The sequence below is a fragment of the Erythrolamprus reginae genome, chromosome 1 (genome assembly GCF_031021105.1).
Source record: "Erythrolamprus reginae isolate rEryReg1 chromosome 1, rEryReg1.hap1, whole genome shotgun sequence".
Classification (NCBI taxonomy): Eukaryota; Metazoa; Chordata; class Lepidosauria; order Squamata; family Dipsadidae; genus Erythrolamprus; species Erythrolamprus reginae.
Window position 1 is genome coordinate 217,214,227 of NC_091950.1, and position 26,554 is coordinate 217,240,780.

Below are 26,554 nucleotides of genomic sequence, written 5' to 3' on the forward strand. Positions count from 1 at the left end.
GAAAAATGGGCAGGAAAAGACCAAAATAAAGTAGAATAAAATTCCTACAAGTAACCGAAAAAGTAAATATGATCAAGATTTGAGAGTGCTTGATAACAAGACAAATCTCTGATCACATTTTCAAAGTTTTAATTACTACAAAATAACTAAACCCATTCTCTGTTAAACATGTGTATCTACTGATACAGTAAAGAATTGAAACAAATCTGAAAATCAAGGAACAGGATCCAGTGTTTGAATTTCACAGAAGAATTAAAAGATATATTTTAGTATCTTCCAGTGAAATTTAATAGGAATTTAAACAATTGCAAATTTGAGTGGGATATTTCCCTATTTTTTTTTAACCTTTAATGTCTGAATTTGGTGGACAAGAATCCAGACTAAAACCTTCAGTTTGAAAGGAGAGTTTTCAGGGCTCTACAACCAAGCATTTCCCACAGAAGCCCACACAAATCCGTGTCTCATGGCCTCAACCAATTCCCTTCTGGAGTTCCAGCTCTTGATGTGGAACTGGAACTTGTTCTGGAAACCTGGGGGAGGGGTAGGAAAGGAAACCCTCCAAAGCCCTCTGCAGGGGCTTCAAGCCCAATCCTTCCAGAATATTTTGAGAAATTAAGGGTGCAGATATTGATTTCTCTTAAAAAATACAATAGAGCTTTTGGCACCAAAATTTAATATATCACCACATAAAACAAACAATCCAGCAGACTACTCATACGGATGCATGTCTGTTTATATTTTTTATAATAGTCCTCAAGTACAATCACTTCTCAGACTATTTTGGGTCAAACAGCAACTTTTTAAGAGATGGCTCTGAAATTGTTTTACAAAAGGAACTGCAGAATTTGGTAAAAGCTGTCTTTAATCAATTAAAGATCAGTAACCACAGACAAACTTCGTCAAAAAATAGGGTGGCTCCTGCTCTGAGCTATATTATATTGTAGCCATTTCAATTCCAAAAGGGTTCTTGGAGGCTCCTTGGGTTTGGTCTGGGCACACCATAAACTATGAGCTCAGACTGTGCTCTATGCAGATTTTTCTTTGCAAAGCATCCACACAGGAAGGATTCTCTGAAGCATAGAAGCCCTTACTTTGGGAACTACTATCAGAATAACATAACTAAATTAATGTTCTTATAGCAAAACATAGTTAACACTCAAATTTGTGATAATTAGAAGCTTTCATTCATGTGGCATTTGACTTCCTTGTTTATGAGGAAAGGACAAGTCAGAGTCAACCATTGGCTATTTCCTAGGCATAGCCTGTAGTTTTCTGGGGCAGAATTTGGGAGCAGTTTCCTGTTCCCTTCTTCTGGGCTATTTTAAGATTCTTTTAGTTCCCAAATGGTCACCCATGAAAATCAGGGTGACGCCTGGCAAGGTTTGCAAGTGGAGCCCTGGCTCTTGTTTAATTGAAAACAGCCACCTCAATAGGATAAGTACAAATATATTATATAACTATAAATATAAAGAACAGAATTATTATAGCATTATAGCAATCTAAATCAAATTTATTTTCCTTATTTTAAATTGTTCTTTTTGTTTTTAATGTTAGAACAAAAGCGTGTCCTATTAAAAGAAACCTAACAGGATTATTTTATAAGGATAATCGTGACAAACTACTTTGAAATACTTTCCTTTGAACAATTAATGAAATTGTAAGTTGGGAAATTTCAATTTCTAAAAAGCACGAGGTTTTTAAACCGAAATGAAACGTCATAACAATTATTCATGATAAATCAAATTAAGAGTTGAGTTGGTACCTCAACATTGATTATCTTTCATTTGTAAATTCCAATTATTTTTTTTCAGCAAATTCATGTCCTCCCTTTAAAATCCAATATTAGATTTCATATGCAGCAAAATTTTAAATGTTAATCATGCCAAAATATATTTCATACTTTTTATAAGACTAATGAATTCAAATATATATCACCCTGCTCATTTTAATCATGGTTCTTTTAGTAATACTTAGCACTCTTCTAACATACTACACTGTTTTATAAGAAATATTAAACTTCATTACAGACTTACTGTAGACAGTGTAGCATAAAATACTTTTGGGGAGAGATTATGTCTTTTCTTTTTTATGATGAATGCAAAATGAATGAGAAATTTCTGAACCTGAAACAGAAAAGGTAATGTACCGGTATATAACTGCATTAACATTCTGCACACAGGCTAAATTTTATATATTTCCATAGGAAATAATAAAGAAAATGATTATTATTTTACTGAAGATGGGCCTCCCAAATATCATTCATTTTTGTGATGAGCCTGCAAGAGACTACTTTCTTTTACTGTCTAGGTATATATAACTTTGTGGCTTGTTTAAGTGTGTGAATTAATTTGTCATGTTAATAACTTTTGAATGGCTTCTTGTTGACTCCTGCCAGGAATAAGAATATTTTAATTTTTACCATTTAATTTTTTTCTTAAAATTCCTCTTCTATTATGATTGATAATCTTGAGAAGCATTGTAAAGGATCAGAATGAAACATACTTGTGTGGGGGTTCATGAGTCTTTTTGTTTCTAAAAGTTCTTTTAAAATTATTTTAACCCTGCTGTTCTGTTTAAGAAAAGTAACAAATCTTCTGTTCCCGGGTCACCCTGACCCGGACCGAAAACTCTTCATTTTGTTTGGTCAATTTGAATACTTTTTCACTTGGAAAGTAGTCTGAACATTTCTGCACACAATGATATGAAAATTGAACTGAAGAAATTAATCCTTATTGGTTTATTTTGCACATAAATATGCCTCCCCCCCGTTTTTGTGAATTTTCTTTAGGTTTATTGATAATTATGTCTGCAAAATACATTCTATTTTACTAAAGTTGGTATGGGATTGGTAGCTTGAACATTTCTGAACATAATGATATGAAAATTGAACTGGAAAAATTGATGCATATTGGTTTATTTTGTTGATGAAATGCACGCCCCCCCCCATTTTTTAAAAATAGTCTTCACTTTATGGATAGTTTTGCTAGCAAAACTAAATTCTATTTTACAAAAGTTGGTGTGGGATTGGTAGCTTGAACATTTCTGAACATAATGATATGAAAATTGAACTGGAAAAATTGATGCATATTGGTTTATTTTGCACATAAATGTATGCCTCCCCCCGTGTTCAATTATTTCAATTTATATAAAAATTATGCTGTTAATTTCAAACTTACATACTTTTTTTTAGTAAAATGGATTTGTTTCATAAAATTAGTTCTCTGGCTACAATGTGGTTGATTTTCAAAAGGATATTCCAAATATTTCTAGACAAATATGTATAAACAGTGACAATAATGGCACATAGCAAGGCCGGGGGGTGGGGGGTGGCCCTTTTGTGGCAAAAATAAACCAATAAGAACCATTTTTTTCAGTTCATTTATATTTTTCTTATATTCAGAAATGTTCCATTTAGTATATCAAACCTTTTGGGGGAAAATTCCTTAGGGATTTGTAGCCTTAAAAAATAGAAATTGACACGAAATTAAAAAAGGATGGGGGGAGGGGCTTTTTGATCAAAATAAAAATATAAGTCTCAATTTTTCCAGTTCAATTTTCATATCATTATGTTCATAAATGTTCAAACTAGTTTTCCAGTTGAAAAAGTTTTCAAAAAGATCAAATTCAAGTACCTAAAAAAATTATTTTTGGTCCGGTCATATACGAACAGAAACAGACTCGAAGTTATGATTTTTTTTTGCCCAGAAAACAATTAGCCACCACCCCAAAAATATTTTTTGATGATCAGCATTGTTAAATTGAGTAAATGAATGCCTAAGATTTTAAAGAATATTTCGGATTTGGAGCATAAAAAAATAAAAAGTGAAAATGGTTGCAAGCAGCCGAGGGGGGGGGAGGCCTTATTTCTGATATTAAAAAACCAATAAGAATCATTTTTTTCAGTTCCTTTATATTTTTCTTATATTCAGAAATGTTCAAGCTACCAATCCCACACCAACTTTAGTAAAATAGAATGCATTTTGCAAGCAAAACTATCCATAAATTGAAAAAAAAATCACAAAAACGGGGGGGCGTGCATTATATCCGCAAAATAAACCAATAAGATTTACTTTTTTCATTTCAATTTTCATATCATTGTGTGCAGAAATGTTCAGACTACTTTCCAAGTGAAAAAAGCTTTCAAAAAGACCAAACATAAGCACTGCAAATGAAGAGTTTTCGGTCCGGGTCAGGGTGACCCGGGAACAGAAGATTTGTAACTTTTTTTGCCCAGCAAAAACTAAGCCCCCCACCCCAAAAAAAAAATTCTCATAGAGAGAACCCCTGAAATGATGAAAAGTCATGAAATTTCAAGTTTCAGATATGCAGGGAAATTTTTTTACAGGGACTCAAACTTGGCTTCGGGTCGCATACGACCCGAACAGAACAGCAGTTAAAGAAAAGTGACCTTTCTAAACAGCCTTTAAGATAGAAAAGTAGGTCAGCAAATGGATGCAAGATATGTTCAGAAATGAGATAGGCGAAGCAAGGGACATCTACAATATGCTTCTAATTCAAGATGCTCAAGTTCAATCTGGACTAGTTCAAGTGCTCAGAAAAACAACAGAATATTCATTTGAAATGTATCAATATATAATCTTCAAATGAAAACCCCTTTAATCTCCTATTTTAACCAAAAATAGATTCAGGTAATTAATCAGATTGACCAATCTGATGCTCTAGATAACATAAGGTTCCTGATTGAGCTTTGTTTCACATTGTACAAGTGACCATGAAAATCATAAAATGTCAATGGGCACCATCCAACATCCAGAAGGTCCCCAAACCTCCAGATAATTTTTTTGGGATTCATGGGAATGAATGGCAAAGGGAAGAGGAAACACTTCTGTTGGAGGACAAAACATAACCCACAATTTCTGGCAAGCAACTATGAACAGAACTGTTTGCTCTGGCACTTCATGCCATGAAATTCTTTGCTGATATTAATACTAGCTGTGTAGTTTATCATTTTTGGCTTGTATTTATTTTAGACAAATTTGTTACTTAAATTTTTATTGCTGTTGCGAGAAGCAACAGTCTGGCTTCAGGAACTGTATTTTAGACACAAAATGTACAAGCTTTCTAAAGGAAATGTTAAAGCAAAATTATTTTAATTTCTATCATGTACTAGAATGCATAGGATGGTTGCCTGCCATTCCCATTTTGTACCGAAAATTTCCATACCATTTAGTTTTTCAACTCCATTTAGAAACCAATTCGCTAAATTCTCTTTATTCTTGAATGTATTGTGAGAAATAAGTAAAACTAAAGACAGCAAATGGTTTATTTTGAGAGGCAACCTGAGGCAGTAACCTATGATGCTGAAGGTATTTTTAACTGCAACTCCTAGCAACTCCTTCTCTTTGCTGTACTGCAGTTCAGCAACATCTGCAGGGTCACAGAAACCTTTCCCATAATCTTCTAGTCAGAAAAGGTATGGTTTTTAATCTATCCTCTTTGTAATTTCACAGCCAGATGTGCAAATATCTAAATATGTAGAAAAATGTGAGGTAGTCACTGATTTTATTTTTAAAAATCCAGCTAACCCAACTATCCAATATAGTTGAGGGGGAAAAGATTGATTAAATTAAATATTATAAATCCAGATTATATATTCAGAGCTATATAATCAAGAGGTGTTTAAGCAGCCTTAACATTTCTAACCTAGTAATTCACTGTAGTCTTCATTTGCTAATATGATCAAGGGAGTAACTAAAACCTGAAATTATTTTTCAGCAAAGTAATCAGCCTGTGCATAACCTAAGGCTCCTGGTTTGATTCAGCTGAATTTGGAAAAAAATGTTATTTTATTTAGTAAGAAATCATTATTTAGGACTATGACATGTGTATGTGTGTGAATGTGTGTGGTTCTGCATGCTGCAGTTTTAAATATGTGTTGGGGGGGAGATAGTTTTACACAAAATATATATTTCTTTCTCTATGTGTGTGACAATGGTCAAGTAGCTCTAACAGAGTTTGTGTTTTCATATATAATTAAGTTAGTTATCCATTTGTAGGCTGCCTCAGTCTTTAGAACAGCTCTAGCCAGCTATTTTAGGATACAGATCTCCTGACTGAAGACCTTACTTTATTCCATTTCTTAATGCTTCATACTATCCCCCAAAGAGGAAAAAATATAAGTATTTCATAGTTCAAATGCATTTCTAATGAGCATATTTGAGATTCTAAAACAGCAAAAACCTGCTAGATAAATATTAATATCTGCATTTCTAAATTAAGAATATTTACTAGGAAATAAACTCCCCCTGAACTAAGTGAAGCTTATTTTTGAGTAAACATGCCCAGACTCCAATTGTTAATCACCCAAACAACTTTAAAAAAATACAAACCTATAGGAAGCTGGAAAATGAATGACATAAAATCATCCTAACAATTTTCTTTCTTTTTTAAAAGTGCATATCAGGATAAGTAAAATAACATTTTATGTTTTCAGATTTCCTGGAGGATGTCATATCCCATGAAAAATTAAATTTCAATTATGTGATTTAGCATTTAGATATAAACAATTCATTTACATTCCAGACAACCAATACCTTGTAAGAAAGAACCTCACCTCAGGAAATAACTTCCAAGCAATCCTTGATATTTATTGGTGCTCCTACATCTATAGAATATATTTAGTCTTAAGTAAAACTTATCCCTTTCCCTAGGCACATCCCTTTTGCTAGAATATTTTGCAAAATAAGAATTTCATCTCTCATCCTGGAACAAAACTTTAGCTATATATTTAAAGGGGCTTTATTCTTTTGAAATTATTATTCTCTTCCCAAATGGCAATTTGCTAAGATGTCAGAGCACCTTGCTGAGTTCAGCATGTGAAAAACTATATGAAAATTGTGATAGGAATGAACTCCCTTTCACTTTCCACTATGAAAGGGCAACCTCCATTTTCATAGCAAAAAAAAAAAAAAAAAAAAGCCAAACTACCCTCTGGTCCCTTTTTTCCTTCCTTCTCCCCTCCCCAATGGTGGTAAGGTAAGACTGGATCCCAAAACAGCAACAACAAAAATAACAATAATTGAAAATAGCTGCAAGGAAGAGAACCAATGAGAAAAGCTGTGTCAACATCTGAGGAAAAGTGGGCTTGCAAGTGCAGTATTTCTTCATGTGCAGTGTTTGTTTTTCTACTTCAGTGTCTCCTTTGGGGGAAAAAAAGGCTTAGTGGAATGTATGTTCTCCTCGGACAATGTGAGAAGAGAACTCATATCGGTCCTGACTCCGGTATCCACAAATGTTGCATTCTAGGGGGTCCCGGTAGCCATGACACCCCATATGAATGGTATACATAACATGATCTAGGAAAAGAATTCGACAGTGTTCACACTTAAATGCCCTTATCTGCTCTCCTTCTCCATTGAAGACCTTATAGATATCCTTTAAAGAGCTCTTTGATGCTTTACTGACCTCCAAAGCCTTGGAGTCATCCTTCATGTAAGCTGGGCTTTGCTTTCGTTTGGGATTTAAGGCAAGGTTTCCTTGAAAGGACTGGTGGTCTTCATGGCTGCTCTCTGAGTCAGAGGAATCGAGGCAGCTATTGCTAGGTGAAGCCTCTCTTTCTTGGGGATGACTCTTTGGTCTGATGAGGGAGAGAGGACCATCCATGTTATTTTCATTGCTGTCCGTGGTCCCCCTGCTTACTGGTCTTTCTATCCTGCTAGGATTATAGACCTGAGCATAAGCTGAATTTATGACAGGTGCCACATCAGCAATTGTGCTTGGAGTGTGCTGCATCAATGGGTGAAGTCCCTCTGCCCCAAGGTAAGAGATTGCATTGTTGATTGCTTGGTCCATCATGTGAGTTTGCATCAGCTCAGCATCTCTCTCATATGGTAAGCTTGGATCAAAATGAATGTCTGGATAACCATATCTCATGAGCTTTTCACCTATATGAGAACAACAGTAAGAAGGAAAAAAATAAGATAAGAAATGATAGATCAACAATGCAAATTCATTGGCATAAACTGATTGACAAAATGTCACCTTTAAAAAAAATGATTGCAGCAATGTTTACTCAAAAAGAAACTATATTCCAGGGGATTTACCAACCAGTAATTTTGCAAAGGACTTTTGGCAGAATCTGAAGTATTTGCTAAATTTGCAAGAATGGGATACAAATATAATAAAACTATTGTCTTTAGATTTTCATTTTTAAATTCCATGATTTATTTAACTTTTATATTTTACAATCCAAAGGAACTGGAAAATTCCAATAATTTGTGTCAATTTAATTCACTTTGTTGTGTACTCACTTCAGGTTTGCATATTAGAATATTTTCCAAATGTCAAATATATATACCTGCTGATTTACAACATAATTGGATTGCTATTTTGAAATAATACAGGGAACACAAAGTTTACATATTGAAAGAGATAATATTAATATATCTTTCTTTTAAAATGTGTTAGATGAAAATCTATGTAAGCTCTAGAGTCCTCAAGCATTGACCAATTAAATGAAGAAAAATGAGACATTCTGCTATGGTTGATAAAATCTGGGTTTAAATGTTGATCTTTAAGAATAAACAACCATATAAAACAACAGGGACATTATATATTCACAGATGACAAAATTTATTAGAATCACAAAAATATTATATACCAGAAATGAAAAATGTATGGGTCACAAATCATACTTCTTCCCATGTTCAATGTAGATTGTTCATTCAAGGTAACATCCTTACATTGCGAATTTCAACTGAGCTCAGACATTTTGGATCATTTTAATTTGTCTGTATATGCCTACATTTCCTGGCTATCTGAGCAAATCAAGAAATCAAGGAAGAAAGGGGAGGGCAGAATGTGATGTTTAGGCCTTAAAGAAGCCTTAAATAGGAGGTTAGAAGAGGGGAAAGAATGACATAATAAAAAGATTGCATCAAAAGAGGAATCTGATGATTATAATTTTCCCTTTATCCTATAGGTGACTTTTGGAGGGATGCTGATCTTCACTCTCATAATAATAGAGACCCTAATAGGGTTCTGAATGAAGAAAATTGGATCAGGTATGTATGACTGAAGGAGGAGCAAAATCTGATTCTGTACTATCCTGAATGCAATCTGTACATCCTCAATGTAACAGCAACATAGGTCTGAAAAGCAGGAGGACTTCAATCATAAAAAAAAAAAAAATTAAAACAATCCAGAACATTTACCACATACATAAATACACACAGGTTTTATATGGAATGTAGACATTTATTGTTTACTCTCTACTCCTATGATTGCAGAATCAGTCAAGAATCGAAGATGGTAAGTGATTATACATAGTGGATTTCAGTAATCTATGCTAATGAACTCTTTTAAGTCCAATTCGGGATACTAGAATTATTCTGATAACTGGTTTCTGGGTTATTATGGACTGATGGAGAGAAAACCACTTATTTGTCACTGATGGATACTCAGGTCTGAGAAGTGGGGGGTGGTGCAACCGGTACATTGTTCCGGGGCTCACAGAGCTCAAAGGGGGCCATGAAGGGGAATTTAAAAAAAAGTCTTTTACAAAACCAAAATTTTAAAAAGAAAAACTGTTTAGGAATATATTTTATATTTCATTTCAGTGTATGAATGGTTATGAAATGTCATCTCAAGGAAAAACAGAAATGTGAGGAGATTAATAAAAAAGGGGTGACAAACTCTTTTCAAATTTGGCCTTAAATGCAGTGCTGGTGCCCTCATGTACATAGCCCGGGCAGGGTGGGTGGGAGCACTCTCCCAAGTATGCATATACCCTCCTTTTTGACCAAGGCCTCTTCGAGCACTTTGTGTGAGGCGAGCGGAAAAGACCCCAAGGTTAGGGTGATTATTTATTTTATAAATGTTTGCTTATCATTACTGGCAGTACCTAGCAGGAAGACTCAAATTGGTAGGTCTGGAAAGGAGTTAATGCCTTATAAGAGTGGCACATGCTTCCAGTTTGAAAGATGTAGTAGTGTATCTTCTCTTTAAGAAGTCCTGTATTGACACAAAGTCTTAAACAATTACAATCCACTTGTAAATACTGGTGGGGTTTTTTTGGACAATGTAATTAATTGGCTAGCTACAATGGTGGAAGTTTATTATGTAGGCAAATTTCATTTATCAGTGCATCACTGATAATAGGCTTAGTTGCCCTAATATTCTTTGCTAAATGAAAGATGGGAGGAATATTATCAAAAATCCAGTACCTTGCTGGACCAGCCCTGTGATTAAGGAACTGGAAGCGTGGTATTTCAGTAATTCGTTTTCTATTTAAAGGATTGCTACCAGAAGTGGTATTAGGAAACTTTTGTTCCAGATTCTCTTCTTCCTGTTGTTTAGCTTCTACACAAGAAGTTAGAGATTGCTTTTAACAAATCAAAAACAAATACTTTTCATGACAAACAAAATGATTTAAAAAACCTAATAAGATAAAAGAAGTTACTATAGGGTATCAGTTTGAGATCTCAAGCTCACTGTCATTGATTGATTGATTTAATTTGTAAACTTGCTTAATTCTACAAGCAATAAAAGGTAAAATAAGAGCAACAAAAAGAAAGAAACTTGCATTATGGAAATTTAAAAGATTTAAAACATTATGGCATTTAACATAACATAAAAGTTGCTCTTGTTCAAGGCCTGTTAGAAAACCCACATTTGAATACCTTTTCTAAAGGGCTAGGACCACTGGTGGATTGCTAGTCACCATCCAAGGTTGCATATGATGACACTATTTTGTTTTTGGGTTTTTAAAAGAGATTCAGAACATATAAACAATGGAAATATTACAGAATGGGGAGAAATAGTTAGAAACATGCAGCCCTATAAAATCAAACCTCTAAACCATAAATAGCTTTATAGGTGACAATGAATGCTTTGAATTGCACCTAGAAGCCTTCCTGGAATCAATGCTACATGTGAACAGAAGTTTGTTATTTTGTTTGATGGTTTTACTATGTCATATTACATAGTTCTGTTTTCATATGATTTCATATTCATACTTTGCAATTCTTAAATGTGTGTGTGTGTGTGTGTGTGTGTGTGTGTAGGATATTAAACTTTTTATATATTTATACAATTACATTTGTAGTCAATTACAAGGACATTATTTTGTATATTTTCATATAAACTCAATTAAGGATCAGTTGGAATGGAGTTGCCTGCTTACTTTTTCCAATGGTATACAATTCTACAAAGAATTATAGTGGCTTCATGAATTGGTAATTGCAAATTATTCAATGAATAAATTATCTATAGCCTTAGATTATAGATGACTGTTCATTTCATGATTATGAACTGACACTCCATTGATGTAATGGAAAGAGTGATTAATATTTTGAATGGTTAAGATTTAATTACATTTTCAAAAAATCAATATATGCTGTGTGATTATATATGTAGGATATGCCTTACATATCTTATCTGCCATATATTTTGTTTTGTTGTATGTACAAAAAGAAATAAATAAATAATTTAGGAGATGCATACAGTATTACAATATTGATTTTTCTGTGATCTTATTTATTTATGACTACAAATTATATACCCCTCAATTTTTGCAAAGACTTTCAGAAGTTTACAGCTTTTAGTCGGGGTAGCTTGATCTTACATATCTCAAATTACCTTTCTAAAAAGCCATGTTTCTACAGCTCTATGGAAGTATAATAAGGATGGTGATGGTCTGGATATTTGGGGACAAGAAGTTCCAAAAAATATTATCACTAAGAAAGGTTGAATCTGATATCCATGAAATCTTAACAAACCCACTCTCCCAGATCTTATGGGAGAGGCTGATTTAACATGGAGAAAATGATCATGGTGACACTCAAAGTCTAAGCCATGCAGGGCTTGAGGCTAATTGGCAACCACTGCAATTGCTATAGTAATGCAATTAAAGAGGTGAAGCTCAAGACATCTACCCATAACTCCCTGAACTCCTGCATAGTGCATTAATGAAGCTTTTGAATGGTCTTCAGTACAGCCCCATGTAGACTGTGGGGCAATAATTCAGCTGTGAAATGCCACGGTCTTCAGTGATTTTAAGTAAAGGAAAACCCACAATTACTACATATGATATGTAACTGTCAAAAGTTCTGATGGTCAAAATCTCTACTTGCTGTTCAAACAGGATCCAGAACTTCAGAACTCCCAAGCTGTGGGTCAAATATAAACCATCACCGGACACAAATCCACAGCCTTGGTAGGATTTAGTTTAACTTTGTTTCTCTCTATCAACATCTAAGGCCCCAGGTGAGAACCTCCATTATATAGTACCTCTTGCCTACTCTGGACTGGAGATGGATAATTTAAAACTAATTTATAATTAAAACCTGATTGATTCCCAATGTCTCACTGGTATTTTGCCAAGAAATATGCTTACATAGCTAATTCTTCATCTGCCTTTAAATGTTTAACTACAAATTTTAAATATGAATAAAGCTATAATTAATTTTAATATATGATCTGAAGAAACATAAACAGTATTTATTCATTGGGTGTGGTTACAATACTTATGTCACATGCTGCTCATGCCCAGTTTAGTGAAGGTGGGGTTTCTGATACATCACGTGATGACATGAGTTTGACACCCCTGATCTAAGGTGTTTTTTCCCCCCAGCTTTTCTCTGAAGCATGACATTTTTACTCCCTTTCCTGAAAATTCAACTGTAAGAATACAACATTGTTTTAGTTTAATCTGTGAGTAAAGGTCAATCTCTAGATTAAGTAGACATAGTTTTTCAGCTTTCTCTATACTAGAGTATAATCCTTTTCCACCTTTTCTGAAAAGGTATAACTATTGTCTTTTGTTGAGATCTTTGCTCAAATTATCATCCTATCCACACAGAATAGAATTAGCTTTCTTTACAGATGTTTCACAATTTAATATGTGATTAGGCATACATCGAAAAGAAAAACATATTCTTACATAATTTTTGAAAAGGAAACATATTTTCATAATTGTTGCATTGTGAAAATATTTTAACTATTGCAAAGGAAGCAACATTGTTCTGTTGTTACTTTTCCAATATACATTTCCATATTTCTCTAAGAAATAATGATGGATTGTATCCTCATTTTTTGTGTGTGTTTCTGATCTTATTATGCTGCCACAAGTGAGAATAGCCGAAGCTTCTACCAAGACAACCTGAATCCAGAAAATACAAATCTAAACCATGATAATAGGTCGATTTATTCCTCAATCAAATAAAACTTTCATAAAAAAGGAAGAATAAATATTTCTTAATTATGGGGGTTGCTGCCAATTTTTGATTTATTATATGCCTTCAATGTTAAAATAAGAGTCCAAAAAATTTTAAAAGAGGATCAGGCTGACTGTGTTTAGATTTCTTATGAAATATAACTCTTTCTGCAAGGTAATACTTTTTGTGAAAAGCAGCCAAATGAAGCTGCCCTATTTTTATTTATTTTACCGGTCACCCACAAGCTCTTTTGATCACTAGAGCCAATATAAAGCTTTCAAGTGGATGTTAGGATTGCTTACAATCTTCTAAAACACCTTAATTATCTTGGCTATATCCAGGATCTCAGGTGAGATGAGGGATTCCTATTCTAAACCCCAGCCTCATCCAGGGCTCTTCATCTGAGTTTTAGAGAATTTTGGCTTGTTTAGAATATTTTTATTGAGGGTTAGGTAGACTAAAGAAAAATATCCTTTCAACAGTATGTCTGTTTTAAATAGCATTGTATAATATAGCAGAGGGTAGAGTAAGAGTGTTAAATATTAATGCTAATTTAAAGAAATCCCTTCTAATATAATGTGAACAAATGTTGTACTCTGAACAATCTGTCATACTTTTTTACCACCAGATTTTCAAGCTGGCACATACTCCTAGGATCTAAATCATGCTCTTTTTTATTAAAAAGTGAATGATTGATATTCACCAGTTCCTGGGGGCTACAAATTATATTCTACAGTATTGTTACTATGGCTATTTTAAGTTTCTAGATTTCTTGATTTACCTCAACTCCCCTGCCCCAGCTGATTTATGCCCATACTGAAATTATCAATGGGAGCATTCAAAAGTTTAGGATTTAATCATAGGCTACCCTTTTCGCTACAAACAACAAAAGTGCTCATCTGAAGCTTACCCACAAACTTCTGTGGGGTGGAGCTTTTACGCTTTCCCATGTTGCTTGTCAGCTTCTCTATAACAGCAGGTCTTTCAAAAGGCACCAGAGTAACATTGTTGTCCATCCCAGCTTCTTGCTCCTTACAATCTTCCATAGTAGATACTACATAAAACCAAAAAGCCAAATCAGAAAGATCTAACTACACTTCCAAGAAATGTTTAATTGATAAATAGAATGATCAACAAGGTAAACTTTGCAAACTATAATTTATCAACATGTGCCATTAAAAGCACGAGATTTGAGAGTCATTCAGCAATGATCTCCTCCTTTGGTTAGGGACCCTCTGGGCTATGACTTTCCTTCCAGGATCTGAAGGGAAAAAAATGTCAAGGTGGGGAAAATGATTGCACTGATTCTTCTAGCAAAAAGGCAGGGAAGAGGAAAATTTAGGAATGTTACTAACAGATGGTGATCACAGATACGAGGGCATGTGTCTCTAAATAACTGTATAAAGCCAAGAATCTGCAAGACCTTTAGATAAAAACATACATTATTCTCCAACATATTAACTCTCATGAATCAATAAAAAGTTAAGTAGCCTGATATGAAACACATTATAATGGCAACATTTCAAAACACTACTACCTGTATTATCAAAGACAAAGCTAAAAAAAATAATCTTCTATGTTTGGGAATATGCTGGTTTTGATATTTTATTTCTAAACTGGCTCTGCTTTTCCTCATAATTCAGCGTGATGCCAAAGCATACATAATATTATTCTTTCCAACCAAGGAAAGCTGAGAGTCCTAAGAAACCTTATTCTTGAAGATTATTAAATGAAGGTTTACATGATGCAATCTATATCAGTCATGAAGGGAAGGGAGGTTACTGAAGTAGAAAAAAGAAAGACTGCAAGTGTATCATCTTTTCTGCCCAGGATAAAATGAAAATGTTTATATCCTATTCCCAGGACAGATCTAGAAGGAGTGAAAGAGGAGGATGGTTTTTTTAAAATCAAACTGGTTTTTTAAAAAAATATCTTAAATTATATTTTGATTTGTTATAAATTGTTTTATTCTGTTGTGAGCCGCCTCGAGTCTGTGGAGAGGGGCGACATACAAATCTAAATAATAAATAAATAAATAAAATAATAAATGGAGGGAGACATACCATCCCTATACTTTATGTTGAATGCCTCCGTGCAATATTTATTCTCTACAAACACTATTTATTCTCTACAAACACTATTTTTACAAACACTTTGCTCCTTTAGGTAGCACCTACGAAGTTTGGAAATTAACTGGATTGATGCTTAAATCTTACCAGGGTAACCATAGCAGGAGAGGATGTCCACTTTACCTGAGGAAAGCACGTGAATTGTGATCATCCTCCAGGAGCATAATGAGATGCTCAAGAGGAATGCTTGTGGGATCTGCCCCACAGTCTATCTTGAACTGTGTGGGGAAAGTCAAGCTGCCCAGAGTTCTTAGGGAGTTGGGCGGCATACAAATTGAACTAAATAAATAAAAAATTAATAAATAAATTCTCAGATGAGTAGGATCAAGATGATATATAGGCTTTATTATGTCATTAAAATGTTTCTTTCATCATTAAAACAATTCCACAGGTTTTTTTTTAGATGTCTGGCATTCCTACACTGCCCCCTTCTCTTCATTTAGGAGATAAGTTTTCTTCCCTGTTTTATTGCATCCTTGTCTTACCCACCCTGTTTTGGCTTCCAAAGGAAAATAGGCACAGGAAATAACCTGAGCTCCATCCGTATATTATCATTTATCTATGAATATCTATGCTTGCATCATCTATTACTTATGCACTGTTTCTCCCATATTTATGAATGTAAAAATATAAGTGTGTGTATCCCTTTGTTGGGTGGAGTCTGTCTCAATATTCTTTGGAGGAAGTCCCACTAGCACATGAAGCTTCTAAGAAGAGACTGGACTGCCATCTCTCAAAAATGGTGTAGGGACTGCTTTGACCGGGGGGGGGGGGGGGGGGTTGGACTAGATGACCTACGAGGTCCCTTCCAACTCTATTAATCTGTAACACTGCAATAAGCCTTGATTATTTGCTTTGAGTCCTGCATTTGATTCTATAACTGTTTCTCAGATAGTATAGGTTAATATGGATCTGATCACCAGACCATGAACCAATGTGTTATGCTATATTGTCTCAATGAGAAATATTTTAACTTGCTTAAATGTATCTTTTATGTTGTTTTTATAAGTTGAAATATAGCCTTTGATTCAATAGCTTGGAAAAGACTGGAGGAAATTAGCTGCCCCTCTAATTGAATAATGTCTCTTTAAATTATATCACTACATATCACTACCATCCAGTCAAGAGTAACAACGTAGGCAACTTAATTTAACATATCACTTCTTATAAGGTGTTAAATTAAGATATATATTTGCCCCAGTGTTCACTTTTATATTAATGAAATCACTGAAGTCTTGGCCAAGTCAAAACACTACCCTACTACATCCCTTGTCCATTGGCATATTTCTATTCTTCAAAAAGGGAAATAGTAAGAAAAAGAATTAACTTCCCCCTTCACCCCCAGCAAGTATACTCAACATTTTATTGCTGCCTCTTAAAATACAACCAAGTACAACTCCATTCCATACTTCTCACCATTTCTACAAACCTATCTCTAAATCTTTACCTCTCCTTATTAATTGGCAAAAGGGCAGTAAAATAAGGGGGGGGGGATCTAACAACATGTATCTAAACTTCCTGTTTCATCTAAATGCCCCATATCCCCCTTTTAATTATCAAAATATAATTCCACTTAATATTTAAGCATATGCCCATTATATATCTGATGGTGATGAAACTTCCAAGCTCCAACTCCTAGTAGTAGTAGTAGTAGTAGTAGTAGTAGTAGTAGTAGTAGTAGTAATAATAATAATAATAAGTTTAATCATTCCTAATAATAATCTTATTATTAGATTACTGATATTCTATTAGATTAATTCTCACAAACATCTAAGAAGGTTGTAAAATTTATTAATAGCCCAGGGTTACTTCATGTAATTTTTTTTAAATTCACTATATTTGCTGTATGTTACTTTTATGATTGGTTTTGAACAATACATAAATAAACAATCACAAGTCCAAACCATTAAAAGCAATATTATTTAAAGATAATCAAGGTGGTAGTTATATAAATTTCTATTCCAGAAGACAGGGGGAAAGAATAGGGGGATCTTTGCACAGGTTCATCTAATACACCAATTGTGACCCTACTTGGATCAGGAGACTTGTCTCACAGTCACTCATACCGTGTCACCTCGTGGTTAGATTATTGCAACATGCTCTGCATATAGGACTACCACTGAAGAGTGTTCGGAGACTACAGTTGGTCCAGAATGCAGCCAGGTGAGCTATTGTGGGAGCACCTAGGTACACTCACATTGTACCAATTCTCTGTGGACTGCACTGGCTCCCGATTGGTCTCTGGATGCAATTCAAGGTATTGGTCATTACCTTTAAAGCCCTACATGGCTAAGGACCAGACTACCTTTGAGACCGCCTTCTACCACATAACTCCTAGCTACCAGTAAGGGCTCAAAGAGTTGGTCTTCTCTGAGTCTCATCAGCTATACCGTGTCAGCTGGGGGGTCCATGGGGGAGGGCCTTCTTTGTGGCTGCTCTGACTCTCTAGAACCAGTTACCTCCTGGGATCCAGAATACCCCCACCCTTCTGGCCTTCTGGAAAGAAGTAAAGATCTGGCTTTTCTGGCAGGCCTGGGACCATTGATCTAATGGTGGTAACCATTAGGGGGCCAGTTCACTGTCCCTCAGACTGTTGGAGGACTGGACTATTAAAAAAACATTTCTTAATGCCGCCCTGGGGGAGGAGGAGGAGGTGAAGTGGAGCAACTCACCAACTCCTTATTATTATTATTATTATTATTATTATTATTATTATTATTATTATTATTATTAATTAGATTTGTATGCCACCCCTCTACATAGACTCGGGGTGGCTCACAACAGTAATAGTACAATATATAACAAATCTAATAATTAAAAGTTACTAAAAAACCCTTATTAAAAAGAAACATACACACAAACATACCATGCATAAACTGTATATGCCCGGGGGAGATGTCTCAGTTCTCCCATGCATGGTGGCAGAGGTGGGTTTTAAGAAGTTTAGGAAAGGCAAGGAGGGTGGGAGCAGTTCTAATCTCCGGGGGGAGCTGATTCCAGAGGGTCGGGGCAGCCACAGAGAAGGCTCTTCCCCCTGGGTCTCGCCAGACGACATTGTTTAGTCAAAGGGACCCGGAGAAGGCCAACTCTGTGGGACCTAACTGGTCACTGGGATTCGTGAGGCAGAAGGCGGTCTCAGAGATATTCTGGCCCAATGCCATGAAGGGCTTTATAGGTCATGCCCAACACTTTGAATTGTGACCGGAAACTGATCGGCAACCAATGCAGACTGCGGAGTGTTGGTGTAACATGGGCATACCTAGGTAAGCCCATGATTGCTCTCGCAGCTGCATTTTGCATGATCTGAAGTTTCCGAACACTCTTCAAAAGTAGCCCCATGTAGAGAGCATAACAGTAGTTGAACCTTGAGGTTATGAGGGCATGAGTGACTGTGAGCAGTGACTCACGGTCCAAATAGGGCTGCAACTGGTGCACCAGGTGAACTTGGGCAAACGCCCCCCTTGCCACAGCTGAAAGATGGTTTTCTAATGTTAGCTGTGGATCAAGGAGGATGCCCAAGTTGTGAACCCTCTCTGAGAGGGTCAATAATTCCCCCTCCGGGTGATGGACGGACAGATGGGATTGTCCTTGGAAGGCAAAACCCACAGCCACTCCATCTTATCAGGGTTGAGTTTGAGTCTGTTGACACACATCCAGACCCCAACAGCCTCCAGGCACTGGCACATAATTTCCACTGCTTCGCTGACTGGACATGGGGTGGAGATGTAAAGTTGGGTATCATCAGCGTACTGATGATACCTCACCCCATGCCCTTGGATGATCTCACCCAGTGGTTTCATGTAGATATTAAATAGCAGGGGGGAGAGGACCGACCCCTGAGGCACCCCACAAGGGAGAGACCTAGAGGTCGACTTTTGACCCCCTAATACCGACTGCGATGGACTGGAGCGGTAGGAGGAGAATCATTGGAGAACAGTGCCTCCCACTCCCAAACCCTCCAGCCGGCGCAGAAGGATACCATGGTCGATGGTATCGACAGCTTCTGAGAGGTCAAGAAGCACCAGGACAGAGGATAAACCCCTGTCCCGGGCCCGGCAGAGATCATCCATGAATGCGACCAAAGCAGTTTCTGTGCTGTAGCCGGGCCTGAATCCTGACTGCTCAGGGCCTAGATAATCGGCTTCTTTCAAGAACCGTTGGAGTTGGAGTGCCACCACCTTCTCAACAACCTTCCCCATAAAGGGACGGTAGTTGTTAAGAATGGCTGGGTCCAGGGAAGGCTTCTTGAGGAGGGGGAGCACAAGTGCTTCCTTGTAAGGAGCCGGAAAGGACCCCCTCCCAAGATAAGCATTGACAATCTCCTGGACCCAGCTCCATGTGACCTCCCTGCTGGCCGAAACCAGCCAAGAGGGACACGGATCCAGTAAGCAGGTGGCGGAAGTCACAGCTCCAATGGCCTTGTCTATTTCATCAGGGTCACCAGATCAAACTCCTCCCAGACAGATGGACATGTACAGGCCCCAGTCACCTCGACTGACTCGTTGTCAGTGGACTCTGTTATCCAATCGGAGTCGAGGTCCGCCTGGATCCGAGTGACTTTATCAGCGAAAAATGTGTTAAAGTCCTCGGCACTACTCTGCAAGGGCTCCCCAACTCCCCCCTGATTAAGAAGGGAGGGGGTCACCCTAAACAGAGCGGCCGGATGAGATTCCGCTGATGCAATCAAAGCATCATGATACACGCATCTTGCCACCTTGAGCGCCACTTTGTAAGTCTTAATAAAAGCTCTTACAAGTGTTCGATCGGATTCGGATTTACTCTTTCTCCATTGCTTCTCTAGACGTCTTTGCTGGTGTTTCAACTCCTCGTTGAACCATGGAGCTCTACGGGGTCTAGCGCCATGGAGAGGTTGCAATGGCGCAATCCGTTCAAGAGCCTCCGCTGCAGCCTTGTTCCAGGCCTCAGCAAGAGATTCTGCCAAACTGTGGATGAGTGCATCTGGAATAACCCCAAGCACCCTCTGAAAGCCATCTGGGTCAATCAGGCATCTGGGGCGGAACCACCGAGTTGGTTCTGCCTCCCTGTAAGGAAGGATTAGAGCCAGGAAGTCAAGCCACAATAGAAATTGATCTGACCATGACAAAGGCAACACTTCTAAGCCCCTCAGTCTCAGATCATTAGTCAATTGCTCAGAGAGGAATACCATGTCGGGTGCGTGCCCCCCCTCGTGAGTCAGACCCTGTATTATTTGAGTCAGGTCCATGGCTGTCATGGTGGCCATGAACTCCTGTGCCTGCCCAGAGGTTTCGCCGAGTGACGGCAGGTTAAAGTCCCCTAAGACAACGAGTCTGAGGAACCCAACCCGGCTACCTCCTTGAGCAGCACAGGCAGGGCTGTTGACATGCAGCTGGGAGGCAGGTACATGAGCAACAAGCCCACCTGAACCCCTAAGTCCAACTTCACCAGGAGGGACACACAATCTGCAATCTCTGGAGCAACTAGTCTACGCAAGCAAAGGCTCTACCTGGCTATAATAGCGACTCCTCCCCCCCCTTCCCTGGGATCGAGGCTGATGCAACACCTGGAACCAGGCTAGGCAAATTTCAGAGAGAGGAACTCCTCCCTCTGGGCCCAGCCAGGTTTCAGTCACACATGCCAGGTCGGCCTCCTCATCCAGGATCAAATCCCGGATGAGGAGAGATTTATTTACCACCAACCTGGCATTCAGTAGCAGGAGTCTGAGCCCAGGGCCAGAATTACACTCATTACCAGTATCCTGAGTTGAGCTCATGGAACTGGAACAAGGGATCGCTATTACACCACGATCCCTCGTTCCCTTGGAATGGCTAGTTCTGTGGCTCCCACCATATCTGCCTCTCCCCAGCAGCACCGGGATATTCTGACCCTCTGCCACCCCAGAGATAAGTGTCCCCTCTCCTCTTGCCTCTCCAACGCCAGGTGGGTCAAATGTATCATACATATCATTCCCATTCACCCCATCTATACCATAGTCCCACCCACCCCACCCATCCCACTCATACCAATCATTCATACCATACATTATATCACCCGCCAATTATCTGTCACTTAAACCCCCCAATAATTTAATTAAAATATAGATTAAATTACTAGTAGATAAAACAGTAAAGCTAAAAATATTTTAAATTCTAAAAACATTAATAATAGACCCCTTAATAATTAATATTAGCAATGTCAAATTTACTCTAAATTAATCTAAAAAATGGTATTAAATTAATATAAAATATATGTATTAATTATTAAAATATTAAAAATATTAAGAAATGTAAGAATACAGGAAATAGTCCAGTTCATTAATCAATCAGTCAAGTAACACCTTGCCGAGTCTTCTCTTTCTCTCTCTCTTCCTTCCTCTCCTTTTCTTTCTCTCTTTCTCTCTATCTCTCTCTAGCTATCTTTCTTTCTCTCTCACTATATCTCTCTATCTATCTCTCTTTCTCTCTCTCTCTTGCTTTCTTTCTCTCTGTCCCTTTCTCTTTTTCTTTCCCTCTTGCTTTTTCTCTCTCTCTCTCTCTCACTTTCTATCTCTCCCTCTTTCTTCCTTTCTCCTTCCCTGTTTATCTCTCCCTCTTTCTTTCTCTCTCTTTCTTTTGCTTTCTTTCTCTATGTCCGTCTCTCTCTTGCTTTCTCTCTCTTGCTTTCTTTCTTTTTCTCTCTCACTCACTCTCTTTCTATCTCTCCTTCTTCCTTTCTCTCTCCATCTCTATCTCTCCCTCTTTCTTTCCCTCTGTCTCTTTCTTTCTTTCTCTCTGTCCCTCTCTCTCTTGCTTTCTCTCTCTCTCGCTTTCTCTTGTTTTCTTTCTCTCTCACTCATTCTCTTTCTATCTCTCCATTTTCCTTTCTCTCTCCCTCTCTATCTCTCCCTCTTTCTTTCTCTCTGTCCCTCTCTCTCTTGCTTTCTCTCTCTCATTCAATCTTTCTCTCTCTTGTTTTCTCTCTCTCTCTCTTGCTTTCTTTCTCTCTGTCCCTTTCTCTTTTTCTCTCCCTCTTGCTTTCTCTCTCTCTCTTGCATTCTTTCTCACTCACTTTCTTTCTATCTCTCCCTCTTTCTTCCTTTCTCCTTCCCTCTTTATCTCTCCCTCTTTCTTTCTCTCTCTTTCTCTTACTTTCTTTCTCTATGTCCCTCTCTCTCTCTCTTGCTTTCTCTCTCTCTCTCTCTTTCTTTCTTTCTCTCTCTCAATCACTCTCTTTTTATCTCTCCTTCATCCTTTCTCTCTCCATCTCTATCTCTCCCTCTTTCTTTCCCTCTCTGTCTCTTTCTTTCTTTCTCTCTGTCCCTCTCTATCTTGCTTTCTCTCTCACACACACTTTCTCTTGTTTTCTTTCTCTCTCACTCATTCTCTTTCTATCTCCATCTTTCTTTCACTCACCCTCTCTATCTCTCCCTCTTTCTTTCTCTCTCTTTCTCTCTGTCCCTCTCTCTCTCTTGCTTTCTCTCTCTCATTCAATCTTTCTCTCTCTTGTTTTCTTTCTCTCTCTCTCTCTTGCTTTCTATCTCTTGTTCTCCCTTGCTATCTCTCTCTCTCTTGCTTTCTTTCTCTCTGTCCTTCTCTTTCCCTCTCTCGCTTGCTCTCTCTCTTGCTTTCCTTCTCTTTCTCACTCACTCTCTTTCTATCTCTCCCTCTTTCTTTCACTCTCTTGTTTTCTTTCTCTCTCCCTCTCTATCTCTCCCTCTTTCTTTCTCTCTCATTATCTCAATCTCTCTTGCTTTCTTTCTCTCTCTCTCTCACTCACTCTCTTTCTATCTCTCCCTCTTCCTTTCTCTCTCCCTCTCCAACTCTCCCTCTTTCTTTCTCTCTCTCTTTCTCTCTCTTGCTTTCTCTCTCTCTTTCTTTCTCTCTTTTACTCACTTTCTCTCTCTCTCCCCCTTTCTTTCTTTCTTTCTCTCTTTCTCTCTCTCCCTTGCTTTCTTTCTCTCTGCCCCTCTCTATTTCTCTTTCACTCTCTTTCTATCTCTCCCTCATTCTTCCTTTCTCTCTCCCTCTCTATCTCTCCCTCTCTCTCTCATTTTCTTTCTCTATCCCTCTCTCTTTCTCTCTCTCTCTTTCTCTCTCTCGCTTTCTTGCTTTCTTTCTCTCACCCACTCACTCTCTTTCTATCTCTCCCCTTCCTTTCTCTCTCCCTCTCTATCTCTCTTTCTTTCTTTCTCTCTGTCTCTTTCTTTCTGTCCCTCTCTCTCTTGCTTTCTCTTTCTCTCACACACTCTTTCTCTCTTGTTTTCTTTTTCTCTCTCTCACTCACTCTCTTTCTATCTCTCCCTCTTACTTTCTCCCTCTCTATTTCTCCCTCTTTCTTTCTCTCTCTTGCTTTCTTTCTCTCTTGCTTTCTCTCTCACACTCTCTCTCTCTCTCTCTCTTTCTTTCTTTCTCTCTTTCTCTCTCTTGCTTTCTCTCTCTCTTGCTTTTTTCTCTCTCTCTCACTCACTCTCTTTCTATCTCTCCCTCTTCCTTTCTCTCTCCCTCTTCCTTTCTCTCTCCCTCTCTATCTCTCCCTCTTTCTTTCTTTCTGAATTGGAGCTGTGAGTTCCGCCACCTGTCTACTGGACACGGAGCTGGGTACAGGAGATTGTCAACGCCTCCTTGGGGAGGGGGTCCTTTCTGGCTCCTTATAAGGAGGCACTTGTGCACCCCCTCCTCAAGAAGCCTTCCCTGGACCCAGCCATGCTTAATAACTACCGTCCAGAGAAGGTGGTGGCGCTCCAACTCCAGCGGTCCTTGGAAGAAGCCAATTATCTAGGTCCTCAGCAGTCTGGATTCAGGCTCGGCTACAGCACGGAAACTGCTTAGGTTACGTTGATGGATGATCTCTGGCGGGCCCGGGACAGGGGCTTGTCCCCTGTCCTACTGCTTCTTGACCTCACAGCAGATTTCGATATCATCGACCATGGTATCCTTCTGCACCGGCTGGAGGGGTTGGGAGTGGGAGGCACTGTTCTCCAGTGGTTCTCCTCCTACCTCTCCATTCGGTCACAGTCGGTGTTAGTGGGGGGGTCAGAGGTTGACCTCTAGGTCTCTCCCTTGTGGGGTGCCTCAGGGGTCGGTCCTCTCCCCCCTGCTATTTAATATCTACATGAAACCGCTGGGTGAGATCATCCAAGGGCATGGGGTGAGGTACCATCAATATGCCGATGATACCCAGTTATACATCTCCACCCCATGTCCAGTCAATGAAGCAGTGGAAGTGATGTGCCAGTGCCTGGAGGCTGTTGGGGCCTGGATGGGTGTCAACAAACTCAAACTCAACCCAGACAAGACGGACTGGCTGTGGGTCTTGCCTCCCAAGGACACTTCCATCTGTCCATCCATTACCCTGGGGGGGTATGTATATGTTTGGGTATGTATATGTTGTTTGCTTTTTTAAATATGATAGGGTTTTATGTGCTTTTTAATATTAGATTTGTTTTCACTGGAATATTGTTTTTATTATTGTTGTGAGCCACCCCGAGTCTTCGGAGAGGGGCGGCATACAAATCTAATAAATTGAATTGAATTGAATTGAATTTCTCTCTGTCTCTTTCTTTCTTTCTGTCCCTCTCTCTCTTGCTTTCTCTCTCTCTAACACACACTCTTTCTCTCTTGTTTTCTTTTTCTCCCCCTCATTCACTCTCTTTCTATCTTTCCCTCTTCCTTTCTCCCTCTTTTTCTCTCTCTCTCTCTTTCTCTCTCTCTTTCTCTCTCTCTTTCTCTCTCTCTTTCTCTCTCTCTCAATCACTCTCTTTCTATCTCTCCCTCTTTCTCTCTCTTTTCTTTCTTTCTCTCTCTCTGTCCCTCTCTCCCTTGATTTCTCTTTATCTCACACACACACACTCGTTCTCTCTCTTGTTTTCTTTATCTCTCTCTCTTTCTTTCTTTCTCTCTCTTGCTATCTCTCTTTCTCCCTCTCTCTCTCTCTCTCTTGCTTTCTCTCTCTCTTTCTCTCTCTTGCTTTCTCTCTCTCTCTCTCACTCTTTCTCTCTTGTTTTCTTTCTCTCTCTCTTTCTCTCTTGCTTTCTTCTATCTCTTGTTCTCTCTCTCTTGCTATCTTTCTCTCTTTCTCTCTCTATTTCTCTCCCCCTCTCTTGCTCTCTCTTTTTCTCACTTTCTCTTTCCCTCTCTCTTTCTTTCTCACTCTCTGTCTGTTGCTCTCTCTCTTTCTCTCTCTCTCTCTCTTTCTCTCTCTCTCTTGTTCTCTCTTTTTCTCTTCCTTTCTTCTCTGCAGAGGCCGGCGAAGGTTTTTCTTATTTTGCATGTTGTGTGCACTCATCATCCTGCCAGCTCCCCTGGGGGGGGGGAGGCTTAGCACCAGCATACCCATGGCGGGCGGCCACGGATCCCTTTCCTTCTCCCACCACCTATGTCTACCTATGTCTATCTCTGCGCTTTCTACGGCCGCCTGGCTGGGCTGCCCAGAGGGGAGTGGCAGCTCCCACCCGAGGAATCCGTGGTGACGGCCGTCGGCGGTAGACATAGGTGGTGGGAGAAGGAAAGGGAGCCGCGGCCCCCCCCCCCCATGGATGGGCCAGTGCCGACCCTCTCGGTTGTGGCCTCCATGCCCCCCCCCGGCAGGCTGGCAAGGGGATGGGGAACGTTCACTTTCGTCACTCCCTGCCCCCAACTCCAATGCCCCGCTCCGTTACACGACCCTGGAAAAGGGGGGTTGTTTTTGCACGTGTGCATGTGTAAAATCTTGTGCTCTGCCACGGGCCGGATAAATGGCCTCAGTGGGCCGCATGCGTCCCGCGGGCCATAGTTTGGGGACTTCTGGTTCAACTGTTGTATTTAAATTGTTTTTAAACTGTTTTTAGGTTTTAGCATTATTTGGATGTTTTATATTTTTGGTTGTGAGCCACCTAGAGTCCCTAGGGAATTGGGTGCCATAAAAATTAATTAATTAATTAATTGAATGAATGAACAAATAAACAAAGAAAGAAAGAAACAAGATAGGAACCATAAAAAAGAAACCAGCTAAAAAGTGCCCATGGTGTATAATCATACAACATGGGTAGAAACTTTTTCTTTAACTTATCAACATCATTCTGATTTATTATTATTATTATTTTTGGTGTTCCAGAGGGTTAGCTGAATACTGAATGCAGTATTCCAAGTGTGCTCTTACCAAGGCATTATAAAGTGATATTAATATCTCAGGTGATCTTGATTCTATCCCTCTGTTAATGCAGCCTAGAACTGTGTTCACTGTTTTGACAGCTGCTGCACACTGCTGGCTCATATTGAAATGATTGTCCACTAGGACTCTAAGATCCCTCTCACA

General features: G+C 38.5%; 1 protein-coding gene across 12 annotated transcripts in view; it reads right to left on the reverse strand.

Moving 5' to 3' along the window:
* The window catches only part of IKZF2 (IKAROS family zinc finger 2), a 270,987-nt gene that overhangs the window by 112,472 nt on the left and 131,961 nt on the right, over positions 1–26,554 (reverse strand). For 6 of the 12 annotated variants that reach the window (XM_070732181.1, XM_070732186.1, XM_070732185.1 and 3 more), the window contains 2 exons: positions 14,086–14,229; positions 6,314–7,904 (listed from right to left, as the gene is read on the reverse strand). In XM_070732181.1, coding sequence (XP_070588282.1) covers positions 7,180–7,904; positions 14,086–14,229 — 869 coding nt within the window. In that variant the 3' untranslated portion in view covers positions 6,314–7,179. Of the gene's footprint in view, positions 1–6,313; positions 7,905–14,085; positions 14,230–26,554 lie in introns of those variants that run through there. The other 6 variants (XM_070732188.1, XM_070732182.1, XM_070732184.1 and 3 more) reach the window with 3 other exon arrangements.